Source organism: Entelurus aequoreus, linkage group LG11 (assembly GCF_033978785.1).
Source record: "Entelurus aequoreus isolate RoL-2023_Sb linkage group LG11, RoL_Eaeq_v1.1, whole genome shotgun sequence".
Lineage (NCBI taxonomy): Eukaryota > Metazoa > Chordata > Actinopteri > Syngnathiformes > Syngnathidae > Entelurus > Entelurus aequoreus.
The window spans coordinates 37,130,938-37,157,220 of NC_084741.1; the positions used below are offsets into that span (position 1 = coordinate 37,130,938).

Genomic DNA, 26,283 nt, shown 5'->3' on the forward strand with positions numbered 1-26,283 from the left:
GACTATGTCTCCCGGTTGGGCTGGGAACGCCTCGGGATCACCCGGGAAGAGCTGGACGAAGTGGCTGGGGAGAGGGAAGTCTGGGCTTCCCTGCTTAGGCTGCTGCCCCCGCGACCCGACCTCGGATAAGCGGAAGAAGATGGATGGATGGATGGATGCTTTATCTTTGCATGTAGTGAGAAAAGAACAGAAGAAGAGTGCTGCACAGGGCGAATAAATTGTCAATTAAACAGAAAAACCTTGACAGTGTGGCAGTTTTTTGGATTTTCTAAATAGGACCGTAAATCAGACCAATGTGGTTGGTATAATATGCCAGGTGCTCTTCCCCAGCAGGACCAGTAAAACCACTACACACAGCCGTAACTCCCCGGCACTAAACATGCAGACATATTTCTCTCTAGTTTTCTCTATGTTTACATTTTCACACTTTGCACTATATTGTTACACTTAATTAAGCATTTCTTACATATTCCTTATTTTTGCATCTTCATTTTAAGAGGTTTTTGTTAAGTGTTCAATGTGATTTTAGAATTGTGTTTACATTGATTGTTTGAGTGTTTTCCATGCTTGTGTTGACATTTCCTTTCCTTTCTGCCTTTGTGCTGAGGGGATTATAATTTCATATACACATTTTTACATTTTATATTTATTTTTCTCCTGGTTCTTATTTTCGATAGGTCATAAAACATTTAGTTATTGACATCGACTGATATAAAACTGATATTCCGATATTGTCCAACTCTTAATTACCGATTCCGATATCAACCGATACCGATATATACAGTCGTGGAATTAACACATTATTATGCCTAATTTTGTTGTGATGCCCCGCTGGATGTATTAAACAATGTAACAAAGTTTTCCAAAATAAATCAACTCAAGTTATGGAAAAAAATGCCAACATGGCACTGCCATATTTATTATTGAAGTCACAAAGTGCATTATTTTTTTTAACATGCCTCAAAACAGCAGCTTGGAATTTGGGACATGCTCTCCCTGAGAGAGCATGAGGAGGTTGAGGTGGGCGGCGTTGGGGGGGCGGGGTTGAGGGGGGGGGGTACAGGGGGGTGTATATTGTAGCGTCCCGGAAGAGTTAGCGCTGCAAGGGGTTCTGGGTATTTGTTCTGTTGTGTTTATGTTGTGTTACGGTGCGGATGTTCTCCCGAAATGTGATTGTCATTCTTGTTTGGTGTGGGTTCACAGTGTGGCGCATATTTGTAACAGTGTTAAAGTTGTTTATACGGTCACCCTCCGTGTGACCTGTATGGCTGTTGACCAACTATGCGTTGCATTCACTTGTGTGTGTGAAAAACTGTAGATATTATGTGATTGGGCCGGTACGCAAAGGCCAAGCCTTTAAGGTTTATTGGCGCTCTGTACTTCTCCCTACGTCCGTGTACACAGCGGCGTTTTAAAAAGTCATACATTTTACGTTTTGAAACCGATACCGATAATTTACGATATTATATTTTTAAAGCATTTAAAGCACATCTCTAATTTTTACAGTTTTCAGCCATATCTCCGTTATAAATAACTTCCACCAATTTATAACTTTCAATAATTTAAAGCAGTGGTTCTCAAACTTTTTTCACCAAGTACCACCTCAATAAACACCTGTCTCTCCAAGTACCACCATAATGACCAACTTTAAATGACATTAGCGTCATAGGCCTAAGGATTCATTAAAACAAGTCAGATGTTTTATTTAACAAGGAAGTTGAATATTTTTGACTCTGTAACATTACACACAGTAACACTGTGTTTGAATATAGGAACATAAAACACTGTACTTTAAAGGCCTACTGAAATGAATTTTTTTTATTTAAACGGGGATAGCAGATCTATTCTATGTGTCATACTTGATCATTTCGCGATATTGCCATATTTTTGCTGAAAGGATTTAGTATGGAACAACGACGATAAAGATTGCAACTTTTGGTATCTGATAAAAAAAAGGCTTGCCCCTACCGGAAGTAGCGTGACGTAGTCAGTTGAACATATACGCAAAGTTCCCTATTGTTTACAATGATGGCCGCATGAAGTGAGAGAGATTCGGACCGAGAAAGCGACAATTTCCCCATTAATTTGAGCGAGGATGAAAGATTTGTGGATGAGTAAAGTGCAAGTGAAGAACTAGTGGGGAGTTGAAGCTATTCAGATAGGGAAGATGCTGTGAGAGCCGGGGGTGACCTGATATTCAGCTGGGAATGACTACAACAGTAAATAAACACAAGACATATATATACTCTATTAGCCACAACACAACCAGGCTTATATTTAATATGCCACAAATTAATCCTGCATAAAAACACCTGCGTGTTTGTTACGCTAGCTCCTAGCTCCTCTGCTAGCTCCTAGCTCCATAGAACACGCCAATACAATTCAAACACCTGATCAACACACACAATCACTCAGCCCAAAAGACCGTTCACCTAACCCAAGGTTCATAAAGCTTATATATTTTTAAAAAGTTACGTACGTGACGCGCACATACGGTCAAGCTGTCAAATGTTTAGCAGCCAAGGCTGCATACTCACGGTACCTGATATTCAGCTGGGAATGACTACAACAGTAAATAAACACAAGACATATATATACTCTATTAGCCACAACACAACCAGGCTTATATTTAATATGCCACAAATTAATCCTGCATAAAAACACCTGCGTGTTTGTTATGCTAGCTCCTAGCTCCTATGCTAGCTCCTAGCTCCATAGAACACGCCAATACAATTCAAACACCTGATCAACACGCACAATCACTCAGCCCAAAAGACCGTTCCCCTAACCCAAGGTTCATAAAGCTTATATATTTTTAAAAAGTTACGTACATACGCAAAAAAAAGTTGCGCACATACGGTCAAGCGATCAAATGTTTAGAAGCCAAAGCTGCATACTCACAGTAGCACGTCTGCGTCTTTGTCATCCAAATCAAAGTAATCCTGGTAAGAGTCTGTGTTGTCCCAGTTCTCTACAGGCGTCTGTGTATCCAAGTCAAAAGTCCTCCTGGTTAGAGTCTCTGTTATCCGAGTTCTTCCATCTTGACTGCATCTTCCGGGAATGTAAACAAAGAAGCGCCGGCTGTGTACTGTTGTTGCTGACTACGTTCGAAAAATACGTCCATTTCGCACCGACAACTTTCTTCTTTGCTTGCTCAGCTTCCTTCTCCATAATGCAATGAACATGATTGCAACAGATTCACGAACACAGATGTCCAGAATACTGTGGAATTATGAAATGAAAACAGAGCTTTTTCGTATTGGCTTCAATGTGGAAGGCATACCCGTGTTCGCCGGCCTACGTCACGCGCATACGTCATCCTCAGAGGCGTTTCGAACCGGAAGTTTAGCGGCAAATTTAAAATGTCACTTTATAAGTTAACCCGGCCGTATTGGCATGTGTTATAATGTTAAGATTTCATCATTGATATATAAACTATCAGACTGCGTGGTCGGTAGTAGTGGGTTTCAGTAGGCCTTTAATCAAGGGATACCACTAGATGGGGTCAGTGTACCCCAGTTCGAGAATCACTGATTTCAAGTACATGCAGAGGTAGATAATTGCTGACAACTCATACTTCAAATGCAGCTACTGCCATCTTGTGGAGTTATCCACATCAGGGTGCCTACAGCCACAACGGTTAATGCCAATGTTTTTTTTTTAACCTAATTTGAGGCTATTTTTAGTTATTTGCTTGGTAGATCAAATACAAAGTAAAACTATGAACATACTCTTACCGTAGGTGAAATCTTTATCCCAAGCTGGATCTACAACAAAAGTTAAGAGAAGTTAAGTCAGAGGTGACACGTCGATGATGGCGTATCACTAACATTCTTATCTCTTCTTGGCAAAAAGACACAATCGAACAATAATCTGCTGCTCTGTTCACTCCAGTGTGCAGTGAGTGTTGATGCTGTTGTTGAGAAGGTAGTGTGAAATTGTCAGCCTGATGTGAGATAACAGAAATGTAGAAGCCAGCCTGAGGCATTGAATGTAGTGACAATGTTTAATTACCCCAGGCAGGAGACTGACGGCTCCCCATTTTGGTTGTGCTTGGAGAAGATGTCACTGTGGATATCAAACGGGCAAAAACAGTACAATAAATATCGTCTTCTCAGCTCCTCTCACATTTATGATGAATATATAGAAGTGAAGTCTATTTATATAGCGCTTTTTTCTCAAGTGACTATAAACACTTTCCATTGAGAAACCCATTATCTATATTTAAGTTACAATTACATCAGTGACTGTGAAGGTGGCACTGGGAGCAAGATAAGTGAAGTGTCTTGCCCAAGGACACAACGGCAGTGACTAGAATGGCAGAAGTTGGATTTGAACTAGGAACCCTCAACTTTCTGGCTGACCGCTTTACCACCTGAGCCACGATGCCCCAATTACTTATCACTTAGGCTATGTCTACACTAAGCCGGATAACCCCTTAAACAAATAATTATTTTTCAAACACCAATGTTTACAACTTAAACATTTTCATGTTACACATATTTTAGGGTAATTCCACAACATTGGTTGTCATTTGTATCCCCAGGAAATAAATTGTACGCATTTGACTATGAAATAACTGTAAAGTATACTTTTTAATAGAATGTCCTGCATATTGATCTGATTATATATTTAACCCTCTGGGGACATTCGATATTAATTATCTTTAAAGCCAAACAAGACATGAAGGTCCTTTAGTTTTGTGGATTTATGTTTTTTATTTACTTTTTTTGCTCAAATTTCAGAAACAGAAACATCAAAAATGCATGTTTTTTAGTCCTTTCGAGCAGATATTGTCACCGGTTTAAATGACTAAAATAACTCATGTCATTCAAATTTATACTAATTGAAAACTGTGACATCGTTTGATCATAAGAACGTCCAAACAACACATACCATGTTTTCCAATATCCATTTTTATTTTTCACTCAATATCTTAATACAAATAATTGATGAAAAGGAGCAGAAAGAAGTATTAACATGTATTATCTGCCCCCTTTTCACAGAAATACAACATTTCTATTTCATAATAAAAACCACAGGAGAAAAAAAAACATTAGCCTACTTAAAGTCTTATCTTTCATGATTTAAAAAAAAAAAAAAAATCAATTACAGAAAGAGAGAAAATGTTCCACTGTCAAATTTGTTGCATCACATGTTGAAATGCATAATTCCAAATGTGCCACTGTTGTAAAACTACATTGATTCAAAATCTCAGTTCCTTTTAGGTTATGATTACTTTCTCTTTTTACAAAACTGTTTTTGATATTGCTTGGTAGAATTTTTCAATGTAAAGAATATAATTTTTGGAATATTGTACAGTGCATTGAATTTCAATAAATGTAGTTGGTTTGTGGGTTCACTGTTTCAATACCCACAAATGACTCTTACAGCTATTTTCTGTAAAAGGAAGACTGGATTTTTGTTTAGGGCTGAAGTGTGAGGTTTTCGCAAAAAAAAATTAATATATATATATATGTATATATTTTTATCTTTATCTTTATTTTTATTTTATTTTATTTTTTATTCTATTTATATGTATATAACTCGTTTTTATGCTTCTATCTGCTGTTCGGCTTTGAGGTATTGTAAAATAACTGCCAATGTATCAAACACCTGTGATTGAATTGGATATTGAAATGTTTAAATGTAAGATGAACAAAAAAAAGTATAATTGAGTAACACAACAAAAATGATGGCCAAAAATACAGCAAACATTTACTGAAAGGACGAACTAACTGTTCTCTGGGGTTTAAAAATATAATTTAAAACACTAATTTGCCATATACTGTTTATATGCTGGTATATGAACCAGTATATTCAAACCTGGGCCAGAGATTCATAAACTTTGTTTATTTTTTCTAGAGCTTTAGCGCCCCCCACACCTACGAGGGGAAAGCAAATAAACCTAGCAATGTATTTGTTGTTGCAGCTTATTAGTCATTTTAACGTGCACAAATAAAAATACATAGCAGGTTTAGAGTGATAAAAAATAGAAAACTACACATTAAATATATAAGAATGCAATTGGATTATGAGGGAATATAATACAGCATTACTAGTATAAAGTCAAAGTATTTTTGAAATAAAATTGTAATTTTATGGTAATAAGTTGTTGTACATTAACACCATCATCAGTATGAACAATTTAAGCAAATATTTAAGCGTATATAGTAGAGAGACAGTTGTTGATGTTCTTAGATTTTTGCGTTTAAGTTCATGTGGGGAATTTAAATTTCACTTGCAAAAATTACCGTTTTATTTTAGTAATAATAACAAATGTTAAGAGATTAAATGATTAGTTATTTGTTTATCCTAATGTTAAGACTTTTTTCTATGTATTTTTTAAAATTCTTAATAGAAAAAAAACAGTATATGGCCCTATATTCCTTTTGCAATTAATTCATATTGTATCATTTTGTGCTATCATGAGTGTAAAGTTACATTATCTCACAAAAGTGAGTACAGCCCTCACCTTTCAGGAACCATTTCTAGGGTGACTAAACTATAGAAATGAAATTGGGATACACTAGAGTAGTCAGTGTACAGCTTGTGTAGATCCAGTAGATTCACTACCCACTGAAGATGAGTCAACACACATCCATTATTGTCTAAATTGCTGTCAAATTACCTTTTATAGCACAAACAAAGTTTGGATTGTGAGGGGGAAACTTACTTTTGTGATATACTGTATGCCACAATTATATAAAGTACATACTAAAAACACACATTTACCCCATAAAACTTAATTTGAAAATATATTTTTGTAAGGTCTTCAAATTCAAGACACAGTTTGTGTATTACACGAATTAATTGTTGCATATTTCTGTGAAACAAATGAAAGACATTCTCATGAAGGATGAATAAATGGAAGACTTTGTGATCCATTTGAACAGAGCCCCTGCACTCCGCCATCTTCTCGTGAAGACTAAATCACATTGGCTGGACCAGTTTTGCAAAAAAAAAAAGTGTCAGCAACCTACAGGGTGCAGACTATTACCTGGTGTGGATGTCACTTTGTCGGTTGTTTGCTGCTGGGTTGTCCCCTCCTTGGAAGCTGCAGGAGCACAAATTATTTATAATGAGTCGCATGATGTTCTTTCATTCATTCTCCATAGTTTATCCTGTTCAGGATCTCAGGTCAGCTGGCTGGAGCCTATCCCATAACATTCACTCCTTTAGACAATTTGGAGCAAGGGCATCCATAGTGCAACCCGGAGGCCACATTTGGCCCGTCGAGTTGTTTGGTTTGGCCCGACAAAGGGGAATTTTCCAAATGTAACATATTCATACTCAAACTCTTTCAAGCTTATTAGGGTTGTCCCGATCTGATATTGATTTTGAATATCTTTGCACTATTAGTCCAGCAGCGTTTACTTGTGCAAAGCTGGACAGCCAGTTAACATCTAAATGTCCTCCAGTAAACACGCAGGGTTGGTCTTTTCTTCTATTTTAGTCAAGTCATAGGCTCCAGCACCCCCCGTGACCCTGATAGGGACAAGCGGGAAAAAATGGATGGATGGGCATTTACAAAAGATAAACATGGTAGGCTATAGGCTGCTAGGAGCTAGCTGTAACATAACAGCTACGCACACAATAGCACACACGATAGACACACTGTACATAATGTCCTTAATTGAACAATAAAACAGCACATTTAGCCCTTGGAGGCAAAAAGTTTAGACACAGTCTTGTATTAATTTATAATAATAATAATAATGATAATAATAATAATAATAATAATAAACAATTAAACCTAAAATAATAAAGTAAATTCTGTACAACACAATAAATAAATATATACAAAAAATAATATATAAATGTATAAGTACATATACATATAATATATTCAACATAATAACATTAAATACAAAAACAATATAAAAATGTTAATAATTATATAATAATAATAATTATAACAAATAAAAACAATAAAGTAAATACAAGAGATATAAATAAATATAATAATAAAAATACACAAAATGATATGATAAAAAATAGAAACCTCAAACAAAAAGTAGCAAAAATAATACAATAAATATACAAATATAAAAATTATGTATTATATATGAAAAAAAAAAATATAGAAATATATATATATATATATATATATATATATATATATATATATATATATATATATATATATATATATATATATATATATACATATACATACATACATACATACATACATACATACATACATACATACATACATACATACATTCATATATATATATATATATATATATATATATATATATATATATATATATATATATATATATATATATATATATATATATATATATATATATATATATATTTGTATGTATGTATTATGTGTGTATATATATGTACATCTTGCATATATTTTAAGTAAGTTTGATTTAACTTTAAAAAGTATCCCAATATTCTGACACAAATGCAACTTTATTGTCAGGATGTCATGTAAAAAAAAAAAATTCTACATATTTTTACTTGAATGCACATCATTTATTTACTCAAAACTTGCTGAAAGTTTTATCCAAAGTCCAGTCAGCGTCTCCTCTCACTCAAGGTCAGCTAAAGGTAAAGGAGCATGTGTGGACAAAATAAATTGCGTTATTTATCTGCATTCATAGAAAACAAATGAAATAATGCTTTGTTTGGTTCTCACGCCTGTCCCTGATTGCCAATCAGGGCACACCTGCCCTTTAAACAGGGCTGGATAATTGTGTTATGTTTTATGTTGATGCTATGCTCGTTTTTGTAACATTTTCACTCGTTTTGCTCTTATCTCTGTAGATCATGTTTTTGCAAGCACGTCAAATGTAGACCTTTCTCTGCACTCCATCACCGCACTAGTTTTCATTTGCATTCATTAAATATACGTTTTACTTGCACGCTGCCTGCTGTCTCTGCATCTTGGGGTGACGTTGCAAGCAATGCTGTCAGCTCGTGACAGTTTTACTATCTAAATATTTACAAAGGTTCAATGGAACGAATGATGGATTATTATCAATTATGATACGACATCGTGGCAGTGTTGTCATGTTAAATGATGATACTAGCAACAGTGTCACATACAGTATAAGATCACAGCAAAATACCTGCTAAGGTGGTCGTTTGTGGCTTTGTGGTGCTGATGAAACTCTGGTTTAAGGTGATCACAGTCGGCTCAGGAAATTTGGTGGCTTCCTGTCCTTTTCCTGCTGCACCAAGATTGTCACAATCAATTATGATCGAAGTGATTGCCTATAAGTGATGAGCGGTAGCAACAAACCATCTGGCATGAAAGTGGAAGGCTCAGCAGTAAGAGCCTCTGACACTGCAGACAGAAAGAAAACTTTTATTAGATGTGTACTTTATAGGAAGAACAAAGCACAGTGCTGTGATTGCCTCACACAACGCTGTGATGTATTGTCACTCGACAATGAGTCTGACCATGCAGGGTGGACAAATCCTCTAAGTATGTCCCAGTAATAGTCTTGTGAGTGGGTTGTAGTTACAATACACAGACATCGCTCTCATGAAAGCTCCACAGAACTGGATTGTTGAGTGCCACTGCTGCACAAGGCTGCCCTTGTTTACCCACTCTGCACCTTTTAAATTAGGACCTATAAGCACTGCAAAACCTCCTTTTTGCAATACAACTTTTAAATGATCGCCAAGCATTGTTAATTGTAAAGTGGATCAAGCACATGTTTCACGAGGAATAATGTACATGCAGTATTCACTCACCGTTGAACAGCACTGAGAGGAGACAGAACAAAAAGGCCAGGTACATCTGAAATAACACAATTAACTGTCAACCACCGTTCTACACAACACTTTATAAAAGAAAAGAAAAAGCTTAGGTTCTAAAGTAAATACAATTAAGCTTTTACTTTGGATATCACCCTGATTAACATCATATTTAGCAATGTTTAATGGCAGAGGACATGGGTTCGATTCCCTCCAGGGATTTTGTGGGATTGTTTAGAAATGAAAGGGTGTGTTATCATGGAGGCACACAACATTGTGAAGCACCCACCTGTCAGTCTGCTACTAAACTAATAGGTTGCAGAACATTTTTTTTAAGAACTGGGGCAGACTGGGCAAAATCAAAAAATGTCAGTACAGTCCTGAAATGTAAACATAGACACACACAACGTTGTGGAGCGACAATACACCCGTGTGCTGGTTGGTCTGCTGATTGACTTTCTTAGAGAAATGCAGAGAGACACCAATAACCTTGGCAGACTGGGAAGAAATAAAAGGGTTTGGAGCTCCCTGGGACATTACCATGGACGCACACAACATTGTGGAGCAACCATCTGTCGGTCTGCTGGTACACCATATAATTATATATATATATATATATATATATATATATATATATATATATATATATATATATATATATATATATATATATATATATATATATATATATATATATATATATATATATATATATATATATATACACTACCGTTCAAAAGTTTGGGGTCACATTGAAATGTCCTTATTTTTGAAGGAAAAGCACTGTACTTTTCAATGAAGATAACTTTAAACTAGTCTTAACTTTAAAGAAATACACTCTATACATTGCTAATGTGGTAAATGACTATTCTAGCTGCAAATGTCTGGTTTTTGGTGCATTATCTATATAGGTGTATAGAGGCCCATTTCCAGCAACTATCACTCCAGTGTTCTAACGGTACAATGTGTTTGCTCATTGGCTCAGAAGGCTAATTGATGATTAGAAAACCCTTGTGCAATCATGTTCACACATCTGAAAACAGTTTAGCTCGTTACAGAAGCTACAAAACTGACCTTCCTTTGAGCAGATTGAGTTTCTGGAGCATCACATTTGTGGGGTCAATTAAACGCTCAAAATGGCCAGAAAAAGAGAACTTTCATCTGAAACTCGACAGTCTATTCTTGTTCTTAGAAATTAAGAGGCTATTCCACAAAATTGTTTGGCTGACCCCAAACTTTTGAACGGTAGTGTATATATATATATATATATATATATATATATATATATATATATATATATATATATATATATATATATATATATATATATATATATATATATATATATATATATATATATATATATATAAAAGATGACTCCCTACTTAAATATCCTGTATACAATTATAATGTATTTTGAATATACATTGTTGGTTGCAGAAGGGTGCCTTGTTTTTGTGAAATAATAAGAAATTCAAATAATACAGTATAGCACCGCAAATAGCTAGATGGCAGCTCGTGTGCTAATCGCCAGCTGGCAACTGGAACACTAACTGCTAGCTCTCTTAAATGCTACCATTAACATAATAATAATATTTTATTTTAAACCTGCAAGGTACAGTGAGTAGGGTGGCCATGACACTGCTATTTCTACACTGCACCACAGTGTGTTGAATCAGTGTTAGTGTGTATTTAAAGTAGTGCTGTCAAATGATAGGATTTTTTAAATCAGATGAATCACACTTTTGAATTTGAATTAATTATGATTATACACAGGTTATTACATTCTTGTAGAATTTTATTTAACTTAAAAAGAGCCTAGAATTTGGACACACATGCAATTTGTTTGTCAGAATGTCATACAGAAACATTTTTTTTATGTTTTACTTGAGTGGACATCATTTTTTGCTCAAAACTTGCCAACAGTTTTATCAAAAGTCCCATCTAGGTGTATTTTGGAGTGACATTTGCCAGTGAGTCCATCAGTCAAAGTCTCCTTACACATCTTTGCACTGACGTATGCATTTACCTGATTACTGACCTTGTAACAACCCAATAAGGTAAAGGAGCGTGTGCAGTAAAAATAAAGTCTATTATTATTTTGCGTATATACCTGATTAATGCAATCATTATTCGTGATTAATCACATGAGTTAACTTGTTATTTTTGACAGCGCTAATTCAAAAACATTTAAATGATTGCAGGGGGTAATTTAATTGTTTTTATTTAAAAACAAAATCTAATCAACCAAAAAATTCACAACCCCCCTGTTGAAGACGTCAGTTTTTAAAGATAGTACCACTAAAAGGGTGTGTTGTGAACCCCTTTGGAAAATGCATAATATGCATTTGTCGGTCTTCGTACTCTAATTTATTTTTTTGAGAAATGCAAAAAAAACAAACAAACAAACAAAAAAACCCTGTGGCGAACCTAGGCAGATTGAGCAGAAATAAAAAGGCATGCGGGTTCCCTGTACATTACTATGGACGTACACAACACTGCGGAGCACCACTCAGTCAGTCCTCTGGTACACAAAGAGATCTTAAATGATTTCCAAGCCAAACTGATGGAGTGGGGACCTCCTTCCTTATATATTCTTATTTTGAATTAAACTGGTTGTAAAGGTACCTTGTTATTGTAAAATTGTAATAAATAATATATAATTAATAATACATTATAAATACTAATACATTGTAAAATATTCAAATGATACAGTACAGTACAGTACACTAATAGCCTTACTTGCCAACCTTGAGACCTCCAATATCGGGAGGTGGGGTGGGGGTTGGGGGGCGTGGTGGGTGGGGGCGTGGTTAAGAGGAGAGTATATTTACAGCTAGAATTCACCAATTCAAGTATTTCATATATATATATATATAAATACTTGACTTTCAGTGAATTTTAGCTATATATATATATATATATATATTTATTTTATTACATATATAGATAAAATAAATACTTGAATTTTAGTGTTCATTTATTTACACATATACACACACACACAACACTCATCTACTCATTGTTGTACTTGAAAGTACAATGCTTTGTTAAGGGTTGAATTGTCCATCCTCTTTCTATTCTCTGTCACTATTTTTCTAACCATGCTGAACACCCTCTCAGTCTCTGATGATGCATTGCTGTGTGGCACGCACAAAAGTGCTTTCATCAAATGCACGAGAGTGTGGAATCTTCCATCTCTCCCTAGCATGGCCCAAAACCGGTCAATCCTTGCTTCCTGGGGAAGATCTTCCCTGGAAAGCAATTGGTACTCCAGTACTTGTACCCGGAGGCTGGTCAGGTCCAATCGCAGCTGCGGCAGACTTTTTTGGGGGGGGGGGCGTGGCCTCCAGCTCCGGCTGAATACCGGGAGTTTGTCGGGAGAAAATCTCTGTCGGGAGGTTGTCGGGAGAGACGCTGAATATCGGGATTCTCCCGCTAAAAACGGGAGGGTTGGCAAGTATGCTAATAGCTAGCTGGCAGCTAGTCTGCTAATCGCTATCTGGTGTAACGGAAACCAGACAGTGTGGCTTGGCCATGTGTACATAGGAAACCTTTTAGCTCGGTGGCTAGAACGTATGAGTCCCGGGTGGAACAGAAAAGCAGGGACTGGACCTGGCGAGTTACACGGGCAAATGTCGTGCTAATCGCTAGCTGTCTATTGGCGCACTTACTGCTAGCTGGACTAGAGCGCTAATTGTTAACTATCTTAAATGCTAACAGTAATATAATATTATTATTTATTATTAAAGCCATAACCACGGTGAACTCTCATAAGCACTGATTTTATAGTTTAGCACCTCTCTGTGTGCAACTTTTACTTTCCACCCACAGTCTGAATGCTTCTGTATATATGTATATAGTATATTTAAACAACAGGACTGGATTGTGCCCCTTACCTTTTTGCACTATTTTTATTTTCTTTCCTTCCTATGTTTTGCATATTTGTAGACTGTCGCACTGATACTGGATTTGCTTTAAACCTCATTGTACCTGTGTATAGTGACAATAAAAGGCATTCTATTCTATATTCATGTTGTTATTTTAAACCTGCAAGGTACAGTGAGTACGGTAGCCATGCCAGAACCATTTCTGAACTACACTAAAGTGTGTTGGATCAATGTTAAAGTGTATTTAAAAACACTTCCATTTGTGGAAAAATTGCAGAGTGAATCTAAAAAATATATATTAAAAAACAGTTTAATCAACCCCAAAATCTCCTAGCCCTTTGAAACATAGACATGGATGAGAACAACATTGTGGAGCGCCCAGCTGTCAGTCTACTGCTACGCAAAGAGATTGCTTTATAAGTTACTGACAGTTTTTTTCCTTAAGGCTGACATTATTTAAGGAAAGACGGAAAAACATGATGATGTCCTCAACTACTGTAAGTCGACTGGTGTCCATTCGTCAGTCATTTGTACACAACTTAGACAACTGACAACATCAATTTGACCTTTGTTTAACAAGAATCGACTGCACATACATAAACTGCTTCGGATGATTAAAATGAGTTCTGTGTGGGTCTTTTTGCACAAGCCACATTTTGCAGACAGGAAGTTTGTGTTGCGGTTCACGCCACACAGGCACCTCTCCTTCCTCATGAAGCAACATCCCCCACACTTCTGTTGCATTATGGCACACAACAGCTACTTATTTGGAATTGTTTTTTTATTTATTTATAAAGATGCGCACATCATAGCGACCCATTTTCTTTTCCTCTCGATGGAGGGTTCGCATTATTTGCAAGATCCTCCCACACACACACACACACACACACACACACACACACACACACACACACACACACACACACACACACACACACACACACACACACACACACACACACACACACACACACACACACACACACACACACACACACACACACACACACACACACACCCTTTGTATCGATCAAACTTCAGCACATGTTTAAGAGTGGACCTGTCACCAATTAAAATGTGGAATCGGGCAATGTGTCAAAACTTTTATTTTCAAAATAATAGAAGTCCTACACTTCCTGACTCACATCCAGTATGGATTCCTCCCCCATAAATGAAGCGCCGCATGATCTTGTAGCTATTTGAACACAGCAGAATGGGGAAGACGAAATGAGTCTTTGACCTATCCGGGTGGCAGCTCGTCCTCCAGGCTTGGACGAGTGTGACAGGTGAGCATCGAGGCTACGTGAGCGGTGACAGCTCACATTAGCAGGTCATGCCAATCTTCATCTCAGTGCGGAGCATATGTCAAAGCTGAAGCTTGTCCCCCCCTCGGGCCCTAAAGGCTTACATCCCCCACCCCCGTCCCCCCCAAGACCTGTCTGTTTGTCACATCTCCTTCAGTCTGTCAACTGCCATCAGTTGCCTTTCACCAAAACACATCTAGGAAGGCTATTGTGCTTACCTTGCTAGCCATTGTGCTCCAGAGCTTCATCCTCGTCACCCTCATCTTCCACGAGGCGTTCTTCCTCACGAGAGGCAGATGAGGCCACACGGCCACACCCATGTGCTCACCGACACCACTTCCTCATCCAGCCATGTCAACTCACTCGTTCACTCCTCCCCGCCATACTAAATGTCCTTTGTCTTGCAATCTCACTCGCTCTTTGTCTCAGCAACAACAAACCATCTTGTTGTTACAATAAGGCCGAGTGTGTTTATCTTCGCTTCGCACGCATCCCACCTGTCCACATTCTGGTCGGTCATTAGCAGCATCCTTTCTACTTCAAACAAGAAAATACTCAGAAACGAGTTTCGTCTTTTCTGACTTATAAATGTTGCTACAATGATGTTTACTACTACTTAAACCAGGGGTGTCCAAACTTTTTCCACTGACGGCCGCACACGGAAAAATTTAAGCATGCAGGGGCCATTTTGATATTTTTCATTTTCAAACCTTAACAAAATATATGGATTTTTTTTTTTTAACCTTTAGGGCTCCCGGGGACCATAAAGGGTCTCAGTCATTAAAATGTTAAAAATAAGTCAAATTATTATTATTTTTTATTTAACGCTTACAGTAAATCTCTATATCAACTTCAGGTTGATATAAAATAAAAAATAAAAAAAAGGTTTTATGCCTTCTCTGTCAAAGACAACTTTGTTTTTTTATAGTAAAACTGAAATATGCAGTATTTAGTATTATAGCCTTAAAACATCAATAATGCAGGACACCATTGATTTTAATTATTTAATATTTTTGAGTAATCACAGTGAAAAGTTAAATAAAATCCTACTAAATATATTTGGGATCCAAAGGGTCCCCCACTCATAAAGTGCTACATTTTTATTAGTTTTTTTTTACTTTTAACACTTAAATTACGAGATCAACTTCAGATATATCTGTCGATTTTACGTTTGAACTATTATTTTGTTTGTTTTATGCTCTTTTGTCAAATAAAACTTTGATGTTTTTATATGGCAACCACACAATATATGCAATATTTTTTCCACATAAAACATTTTAAAGTGATATTTTTTAAGTAATAATTCATTCATAATTATTTTTAGCAATGGCAAAATAAGAAAAATAAACAAAGACAAAAGAAAAAGAACAGCCTGCATGGCAGCTTTGTGTCAACATTGCAACTTTTTCTTGTTAGATTTTACCTCATTCCACTTTTTTTTAAATGTTTTTTTTAATTTCTGCAATATTATCAATTTTGCAATTTTTGCAGAATGTGTGGCGGGCCGGTAAACAATTAGCTGCGGGCCGCAAATGGCCCCCGGGCCGCACTTTGGACACCCCTGACTTAAACAACACAGCGTCAAATCAAAACATACAGCAATGTTAACATTTGCTTACATGTCCCTTGGCAAGTTTCACTGCAATAAGGCACTTTTGGTAGCCATCCACAAGATTCTGGTGGAATTTTTGACCACTCCTCTTGACAAAATTGGTGCAGTTCAGCTAAATTTGTTGGTTTTCTGACATGGACTTGTTTCTTCAGCATTGTCCACACGTTTAAGACAGGACTTTGGGAAGGCCATTCCAAAACCTTAATTCTAGCCTGATTTAGCCATTCCTTTACCACTTTTGACGTGTGTTTGGGGTCATTGTCCTGTTGGAACACCCAACTGCGCCCAATACCCAACCTCCAGGCTAATGATTTTAGGTTGTCCTGAAGAATTTGGAGGTAATCCTCCTTTTTCATTGTCCCATTTACTCTCTGTAAAGCACCAGTTCCATTGGCAGCAAAACAGGCCCAGAGCATAATACTACCACCACCATGCTTGACGGTAGGCCTGGTGTTCCTGGGATTAAAGGCCTCACTTTTTCTCATCCAAACATATTGCTGGGTATTGTGGCCAAACAGCTAAAAAAAATGTCATGGTTGGGTCATAGACACAGTTGGGTGTTCCAACAGGACAATGACCCAATGTTCCCTCTAATTTTTCACGTGTGTGAGCAAACGCACAAACTCCCTGAGCATTCAGTGGAGCACATGTGAGCAACAACAGACGTGCACACTGTGGCCACACCAGCTCAAACCCAAACCTGACATCATAACAATTTAAATGTTTTATTAAAATAATTTTCTGATATAAGTGATTTTGCCCTCTTACAATGTCAATAAAAAAAAACATGATTTTCATGACCTATGTGCTAGTATTGTATGTCTGGTTGCGGGACCTGCCTTTAAAAGAAATGTTACCCCTTTCAGAGATTACATTTAGTTCCTGTAACTTTTTGTCTGTAAAATACATCTTTTTATTAGCATTTATGAAATCTAGTGACAATATTTCAAGAATAATATCCTTGGATTAACATCCTTAATAAATGGCAGTAAAATAAGCACACATCTGATTGTGGAGTCAGAGTGTTACAACCTGGCATTTACACATTGTGTGGCGTTGGGGTTGTCCAACTTTTTGTGTTACCATAAACGCAGCACTGGTTAAGTGCCATGAGAGCGTGTGTTGGTGCAGGTGAGCGAGTGAGCGGCTTCTGTTGATATGACGGATGACAAAGTTGGTTTAAGCCTGGTTTGTATGGCAGAAAATTACCAGTTTTTATAGATAAAAGTTTTGTTTACTCATGTTTTTGGTGTGGTTACAAAAAGTTTTGCTCAATAAAGTGATTGATGGAATTCCTGTCCATAAAGTGTCTCGACAGACGATAATTGAACTGTGTTGACAAAGATTGTTTTATTCATTGGGGCCACTCTTGTTATCAGCTGTCACTCACAGAGTTGCATTGCAAAATCATACAGAATAAATTGTAAAGTGATTATTTTGTTTAAAGTTCAGATGGGATTTGATTTGGTGCGCGGCATTAATTTGCTGTGCGCATAGGGCGCGTGAGCGGTGCGCAATTGCGCAGGCGCACACTTTAGGTCAGGTCATTGAATGACCCCAAACACACGTCAAAAATGGTTAAAGGAATGGCTAAATCAGGCTAGAAATAAAGTTTTGGAATGGCCTCCCCAAAGTCCTGACTTGAACGTGTGGACAATGCTGAAGAAACAAGTCCATGTCAGAAAACCAACAAATTTAGCTGAACTGCACCAATTTTGTCAAGAGGAGTGGTCAAAAATTCAACCAGAAGCTTGTGGATGGCTACTAAAAGCACCTTATTGCAGTGAAACTTGCCAAGGGACATGTAACCAAATATTAACATTGCTGTATGTATACTTTTGACCCAGCAGATTTGGTCACATTTTCAGTAGACCCATAATAAATTCATAAAAGAAACAAACTTCATGAACGTTTTTTGTGACCAACAAGTACGTGCTCCCATCACTCTATCACAAAAAAATAAGAGTTGTAGAAATGATTGGAAACTCAAGACAGCCATGACATTATGTTCTTTACAAGTGTATGTAAACTTTTGACCACGACTGTATATTTAATATGTTCATTTCTTCACATTGCTTTGACACACAATCAATGGCACCTTTTGGATATTTTCCCCCCTGAACACGCGTGCAGCACTGTGTGTGTGTTTGTGTACCTACGTGTGTGTTTTTGTGTGTGTGTGTGAGGCCAAACACGAGACAAAGCCAGCGATTCATTCTCATGTGCAGAGGAGTTTCTGTCCTTCTGTTTGTGGATCAGTTTATTCTTTCCAGATGGACAATTTCTAATGAACATATGTCAGGGATTTAGACGTCTCACTTTGAAAAAAATGAAATCATAATTCATTTGAGTACTTCAGATTAATTCCCCCTGCTGACAATGAACACATCAGTGACTGTTGGCTTATTTTTAGTTTGACATTTGACAACGCCCACTTCTAACAGTCACTATGAAAGACAACCAAGTCGTCGTTATTTAAGTGTCAGACTTATACAGTAGTAATGCTAATTGTTTACATTATTTCCAGCATGCTTGACAAGGTTCAGTTCAGTTTCAGTTTATTTTGAACATGCATACGATACAATGTAATGTATCACATATTTCCAGTTGTTTCATTACAGCATGTCCGAAAAGGAGTAGGAAGAAGCAGAGCTTATTTAATCCAGCTACCCCTTTTCATTCCATAGCAATTTTATCCCATTTCCTTGTTCTCTGTAACAGAACAGTGAATAAATACATAATAAATGAATAATATACCATAGTAAGTAAACAAATATTAAATACACAAATAATCTTTATCTTAAAAAAAACAAACAGGTAACATTATTAAAAAACATCGCTTTTACACTTGCACAATTCAATGTGTCCGAAAAGGACTACGAATAAGAGAAAGCTTATTTTATCCTACCACTGCAATGTTTTACTTCTACCGGGTTACTTTTTTTTTTAATAGAGAAAATAGGAAAGTGAAACATTAAAGTAACAAATAGAGTTTGTGGAGCGTTAATATCATCCCTGTCAACATTTTAAGATAATTTTACGGAAAAAAGGGATAATTGATATTTGTCTCCTGCAGTAGAGGATAAAAAAATAATAAAACAAAATACAGGACATTTACAGTAAAACTTTCAAACAGGAGGGCGATGGCAAAGAAGGTTTCCTAGGGAAAACATGAAGATTAATAGTTGTGACTTCAAATCTTTATGTAAGCTAATATAATAAGGACATTCTACCAAATAAATGCCATTTGCTTGTTGTAGCTCTGATACAATAATCTTAAATGTCTGTCTTTTTTCAACTCTAAATATGATCATATACATATTGAACTAATCAAAATGTGTATTTGCCCATTGTAGGCTACTTTATTTAATCGTTGTACAAGGTTCATAAGCCAATACTCATTTGAAAGTAACATGAATGAGATTTTAGCACAAAGACAACATTTACACTGCAGGCCAAAGTTGCCCAAATCAGATTTTTTTAAATCAGATTTTTTCCAGCTGCTGTTTACACAGCAAGTAATGTGTAATCTGTGTGACCCCAATATGACCTCAATGTGACCTCAAAGTCACTTACATGTGCAGTTTGATAAAGTGAAAACAAAGGAAATTGACCAAATTCCCCAAATGAACAAGGATGTCACTACTAGGGACGGCGTGGCGAAGTTGATAGAGTGGCCGTGCCAGCAATTGGAGGGTTGCTGGTTACTGGGGTTCAATTCCCACCTTCTACCATCCTAGTCACGTCCGTTGTGTCCTTGGGCAAGACACTTCACCCTTGCTCCTGATGGCTGCTGGTTAGCGCCTTGCATGGCAGCTCCCGCCATCAGTGTGTGAATGTGTGTGTGAATGTGGAAATACTGTCAAAGTGCTTTGAGTACCTTGAAGGTAGAAAAGCGCTATACAAGTATAACCCATTTATCATTTATCATTTACTACTACTACAAAACAAAATACAAGTTGCCACCATAGATAAGGTAGCCACACCTTAAAAATTAGAGTTTTTTAATGTGAAAATATGTGTAATATATTTGGGAGGGTTCTAATCTTTTTGTGGAGGAGGCACAGACATCATCGTGGATCTACGTTAGCTTTATTTTTCATCTCGCTTGCATTAACAAGTTAAGTAATGCAAATAAAGTTAAAGTAAAGTTAAAGTACCAATGATTGTCACACACACACAAGGTGTGGCCAAATTATTCTCTGCATTTTACCCATCACCCTTGATCACCCCCTGGGAGGTGAGGAGAGCAGTGAGCAGCAGCGGTGGCCGCGCCCGGGAATAATTTTTTGGTAATTTAACCCCCAATTCCAACCCTTAATAACATGTAAGCAAATCCTCCACAGCGTTTTTATCCGGTCTTTTTCAACGATTAATATTTCTTCAGAATTCAAATAAAAATGCATATAATGCATATAGCCTATTATTTGTGCACTATTGATGCACCGAAAATTCGTCCACCGAAACCAGAGTTGTAAAGACGTATCCACTTCCAGTGGCGGGCTGTGTCTTTCCCCGCGCACATGAATGACGTAGTTTGAGCTAAGGTGATGAAAAAGTCACATAAAGGTCATATTCAGGTCGAATTTACATTCAACTGAAGTAACATTTGAAAATATCAGATTCCAATCAGATTTGGACTACCTGCTGATGTCGCCTGAATCTGATGTAAAAAGGTCAGATTTGAAACACATTGGAGCGTTTGGACTGGCAAACAAATCTGATCTGTTTAACTTGCGCAGGGGTGTCAAATGTACGGCTCACCGGCCGGATCAGGCCCACGAACAGGTTTTATCCAGCCCGCGGGATGAGTTTGCTAAGTATAAAAATTAGCCAAAATGTTTTAATGAAAGAAACTGCTGTTCTAAATGTGTCCACTAGATATATCGCAATAGCAATTACAAGCAGTAGAAAAATGGATGGATGGATGCATCTTTGTAGGTGATGCTACATCCATCCATTTTCTACCGCTTGTCCCTTTTGGGGTCGCGGGGGGTGCTGGAGCCTATCTCAGCTGCATTCGGGCGGAAGGTGGGGTACACCCTGGACAAGTCGCTACCTCATCGCAGGAGCAACACAGATAGACAGACAACATTCACACTCACATTCACACACAAGGGCCAATTTAGTGTTGCCAATCAACCTATCCCCAGGTGCATGTCTTTGGAGGTGGGAGGAAGCCGGCGTACCCGGAGGGAACACACGCAGTCACGGGGAGAACATGCAAACTCTACACAGAAGGATCCCGAGCCCGGGATTGAACTCAGGACTACTCAGGACCTTCGTGTTGTGAGGCACATGCACTAACCCCTGTTCCACCGTGCTGCCCTATGATGCTACATATGTAAAAAAAACAAAAAACACATGTTAGTGCACCAGTCGAGGAAAATGAGCAAACTACATAAATAACATCCTATAATTTCATTTTGATATTATTTTATTATCGTGATAGATTGAAAATGAACACCAATGAGTTGACTGATGAACATTATCACATATTGTATTCAGAAAATATAAATAACAACAAATAAAGATAGAATACTATTAACCGCAACATGTAAGTGTAAAAAACAACAACATTAGGATTTGTCCATTTTCAGAATGTGCTTGTTCTATTTTTAAACAAAGAAAACAATCTGAAGTTGTCTTTATTTTTAAGTTATCATGCCGTGATTTTACCAGTACGGCCCACTTGGGAGTAGATTTTACTCCATGTGGCCCCCGATATAAAATGAGTTTGACACCCCTGAAGTTGAGGGTAAAAAAAAGTCTGTGGACCCCAGATTTAAAACATTATACCTCATGGTATAGTCAAATTTTATCTGCAAATTAGAGATCATTTTATTTTGCACTTATACATGTTTTTTTTATTGGGGATGCAAATGGCACCGATTTGGTGAAATAAACAAATACATTTTTATTTTTCATGTTTTTAGTCGGATGTGGGCTTAGATCAAAAAAATAACATACAAACAATCAACGGAGATCAAGAATAGAATGGAGAAAGCGAGAACAAAGTTAACCCGGTGGCTTGAGGCAAAAAGAAAACATAAAAAGATAAACATGTGGACTTTCAGTGCACTGCTACTGCGGTGTTAAACATGCAAACACATCTCATTATTTTACTGGCAATCTTCCGGAGGTCGTTAGGGTTTCATAGACGGTTTTACTTGACATTTACATATATTCATTTGGAGCAGGTCTCGTTGCAAGCACAGTTTAAAGCATAGTGCAAGATGAGCCACGATGCATCAAAATAAAAGACCTCACGTTGCACACGGAGGTTAGCAGCATATACACCTTTTTTTCCTTCCGGGAGTCAGAGACATAAGCACAGTGAAGAATGATGATGGATTATTTTTTTTAAAACAGAGACATGTGCTGAATAAATGACGATAATACTGCTGATTATATGACGAACAATACAATAATGTAATATTAAGTCTAATTTGTCGAAATACAAACAAATATTTGTCTTTTGTTGTCAATATTTTGCTTTCTTTTAGGTTTGCTGAATAATAATTTTACGAAACAAAAGTATTATTTGTACAACAATAAAGTAAGATGATGGTTATAAACCTGCGTCATGAAGCTTCCCAAAAATACAAAATATATATAATTTTTTATTACTACCTTTGTCCAACAATTTTTATTTTTTTTTTTCTTATGATGTTTTTTCCTGCAATTTTTCTTCCACTAGCACTTGTGTGGCTATACTAAAATAAAAAATAAAAAAATGTATCTACTGGTACAATTTTTTTTTTCGTTGTTTCAATGTTGTTCTAAAACTCAACATTCACTGCAGACGTTGACATTTTTTGGCAGGCATTTTCTGTGATGTAGTAACTGACCTATGATGTACTAAAATATAAGCCATGCAGTACTTCTTAAAAAATAAAGCACATGCGCCATTTTGCTTGTTTCAAGCATTTTTGCAAGTCATATTTTCAAGTCCTGTGCATTATTTTGCTTATTCCAAATGAAATAGCTCAGATTTTAGTTGACAGAAAAAAGTGCTATCACCTAAGGTTGATTTGAGTTTATATTTAAAAACACCCCCTTGTCATTTAGATCAGTTATTCTCAAACTGTGGGGCTCCATTTTAGTGGTATATCAAAGAATCACTTGAATAAAGTAAAGTGTTTTATTTTCCTATATTTAAACACAGTGTTACTGTTCAAACTGTGTGATGTTACAGTGGCCAAAAATATAGTTGAATTAAACCTCTACCTTGTTTTTAATGAACACTTAGGCCTACTACGTATTTTAATGTTGGTCATTATGGTGGTACTTGGAGAGCCATGTTTTTTCTGAGGTGGTACTTGGTGAAAAAAGTTTGAGGACCGCTGTTCTAGATAAGATGTAATGGGTATGCTTTGGTGTAAATGTTGCTGCACTGTCACATTCATAACCCACTTTCCGCATGTGGCTGCAATAGCTTGGTTTGTGGAGGCGTTCCCTTTAGATTGCAAATGAAAATATTACAAATAACAACAGAAGAAATGAACAAATCAAAAAGATGGTTTGACAAAAACAGACTATCTTTGAATCTCAGTAACACTAAAATAATGCTATTTGGTAACAGTAGAAGGGAAAGTCAAACAAAAATACAAATAGACGGAGTAGACATTGAAAGGGTAAAAGAAAACACATTTTTGGGTGTAATAATATATGATAAAATGAACTGGAAATCTCATGTAAAAAATATACAACATAAAGTAGCAAGAAACACGTCAATAATGATTAAAGCAAAACATGTTCTAAACCAAAAAAATAATTTCATATTCTTTACTGCTCGTTAGTGTTACCATTCTGAGTTATTGTGCAGAAATATGGGGAAACAACTACAAATGTGCGCTTCATTCACTAACTGTGTTACGAAAAAGATAAATTACAATAATACATAATGTTGGAAATAGACAACATAAAAACCCTTTATTTATTAAATCACAATTATTTTAAATTCAACGATTTGGTGCATTTGCAAACAGCTAAAATTATGTATAAAGCAAACTATAACCTGCTACCCAAGAATATACAACAATTCTTCTCAACAAAAGAGGAAAAATATAACCTTAGAAGAAAATCTAATTTAAAACATTTGTATGCTCGTACAACACTTAAAACCTTTAGCATATCTGTATGTGGAATTAAATGATGGAATGGATTAACCAAAGAATTCAAACAAAGCAGCAATATGATTCAGTTTAAGAGACTGTTCAAACTACAAGTGTTCACAAAGTACACAGAACAATAATTTTGATGAACATCTTCAACCCTTTTTTCTTCTTTTTTTTTTTTTATTGAGAGGAAGATTATTTATGTATTTAATATTTGCTTGCTTACTATGGTATATTATTTATTCATTATTTATTTGTTCACTGTTCTGTTACAGAGAAAAAGGACATTGGATACAATTGCTATGGTATGAAAAGGGGTAGGATTAAATAAGCTCTGCTTCTTCCTACTCCTTTTCGGACGTGCTGTAATGAAACAACTGGAATTGTGTGATGCATTACATTGTATCGTATGCATGTTCGAAATGAACTGAAACTGAACTGAACTGAAACCCTCCATGTGCCCAAATAAAAACGTTGTGACATCATCCACTGTTATAAAAAGACTAGAAAACACAGTGTTTAGAGCAGTGGTGTCCAAAGTGCAGCCATTTGCGGCCTGCAGGTAATTTTTTAACGGCCCCGCGGCACATTCTAAAAATACGATTTAAAAAAAATAAAAAGCATAAAAAGTGGTATAAAAGAGTAAACAGGTGAAATGTAACAAGAGCATGTTGCAATGTTTACTACAATAACAAAAAGCTGCCATGCAGGCTGTTCCTTTCTTTAAAAAATAATAATGAATAAAAATCAATGTCATTATTAATTATTGATTAAGATTAAAGATTAAAGTACCAATGATTGTCACACACACACTAGATGTGGTGAAATTTGTCCCCTTGCGGAGCAGTGGGCAGCAGCGGCGCCGCGCCCGGGAATCATTTTTGGTGATTTAACCCCCAACTCCAACCCTTGATTCTGAGTGCCAAGCAGGGAGGTAATGGGTCCCATTTTTATAGTCTTTGGTATGACTCGGCTGGGATTTGAACTCCAACCTACCGATCTCAGGGCGGACACTCTAACCACTAGGCCACTGAGATGGATTGACCTATTCAAAGCTCCAATTACGTCACATTAAATATTGCACTTTGGAATATTTTTTGGGGAAAATATTTTGTGTCTGCCATATAAAAAACTAAGCTGTTTTGTTTAAAGAAGGGCATAAAACGAACAAACAAAAAACATAAACAACAACAAAAGTTATAATCGACAGATAGATCTGAAATTGATCTTGAGACTATTGTGTTAAAAGTAAAAAAAAAGTATGATTTATTTTTTAATACTTTACTGAGCAGGACCCTTTTGGATCCCCAATAATTTTAGTGGGACTTTTTTTTAAAGTGTCTATTTAAGTTGCTCAAAAATAATAATGAATTAATGTTGTTATGAGTTATGCTATGAACTCCAATTATTATATAATCTCAAATATTCCACTTTAAAATGTTATTAGGGGAAAATATTGCATATTTTGTGTTTTTTCCATAAAAAAACTGGGTTTTCTTTGACAAAAAGAGCATACAACTTAAATCTGTAAAAAACACTTTATATTGACAGATAGACCTAATGTCGATCTGGAGATTTAGACCTTGAATAATAATAATAATACTAAATAATGACACATTTTTAATATT

At 36.3% G+C, this 26,283-nt stretch overlaps 1 protein-coding gene across 2 annotated transcripts in view; it reads right to left on the reverse strand.

The window, feature by feature from the left end:
• The window catches only part of fxyd5 (FXYD domain containing ion transport regulator 5), a 24,767-nt gene extending 9,513 nt beyond the window's left edge, over positions 1-15,254 (reverse strand). Inside the window, exons 1-7 of one of the 2 annotated variants that reach the window (XM_062063164.1) lie at positions 15,142-15,254; positions 9,727-9,772; positions 9,269-9,313; positions 9,096-9,194; positions 7,001-7,057; positions 4,015-4,068; positions 3,738-3,767 (exon numbers count right to left, since the gene is read on the reverse strand). In XM_062063164.1, coding sequence (XP_061919148.1) covers positions 3,738-3,767; positions 4,015-4,068; positions 7,001-7,057; positions 9,096-9,194; positions 9,269-9,313; positions 9,727-9,772; positions 15,142-15,243 — 433 coding nt within the window. In that variant the 5' untranslated portion in view covers positions 15,244-15,254. Of the gene's footprint in view, positions 1-3,737; positions 3,768-4,014; positions 4,069-7,000; positions 7,058-9,095; positions 9,198-9,268; positions 9,314-9,726; positions 9,773-15,141 lie in introns of both variants that reach the window. The other variant, XM_062063163.1, reaches the window with a different exon arrangement.
• Between the last annotated feature and the right edge of the window lie 11,029 nt (positions 15,255-26,283).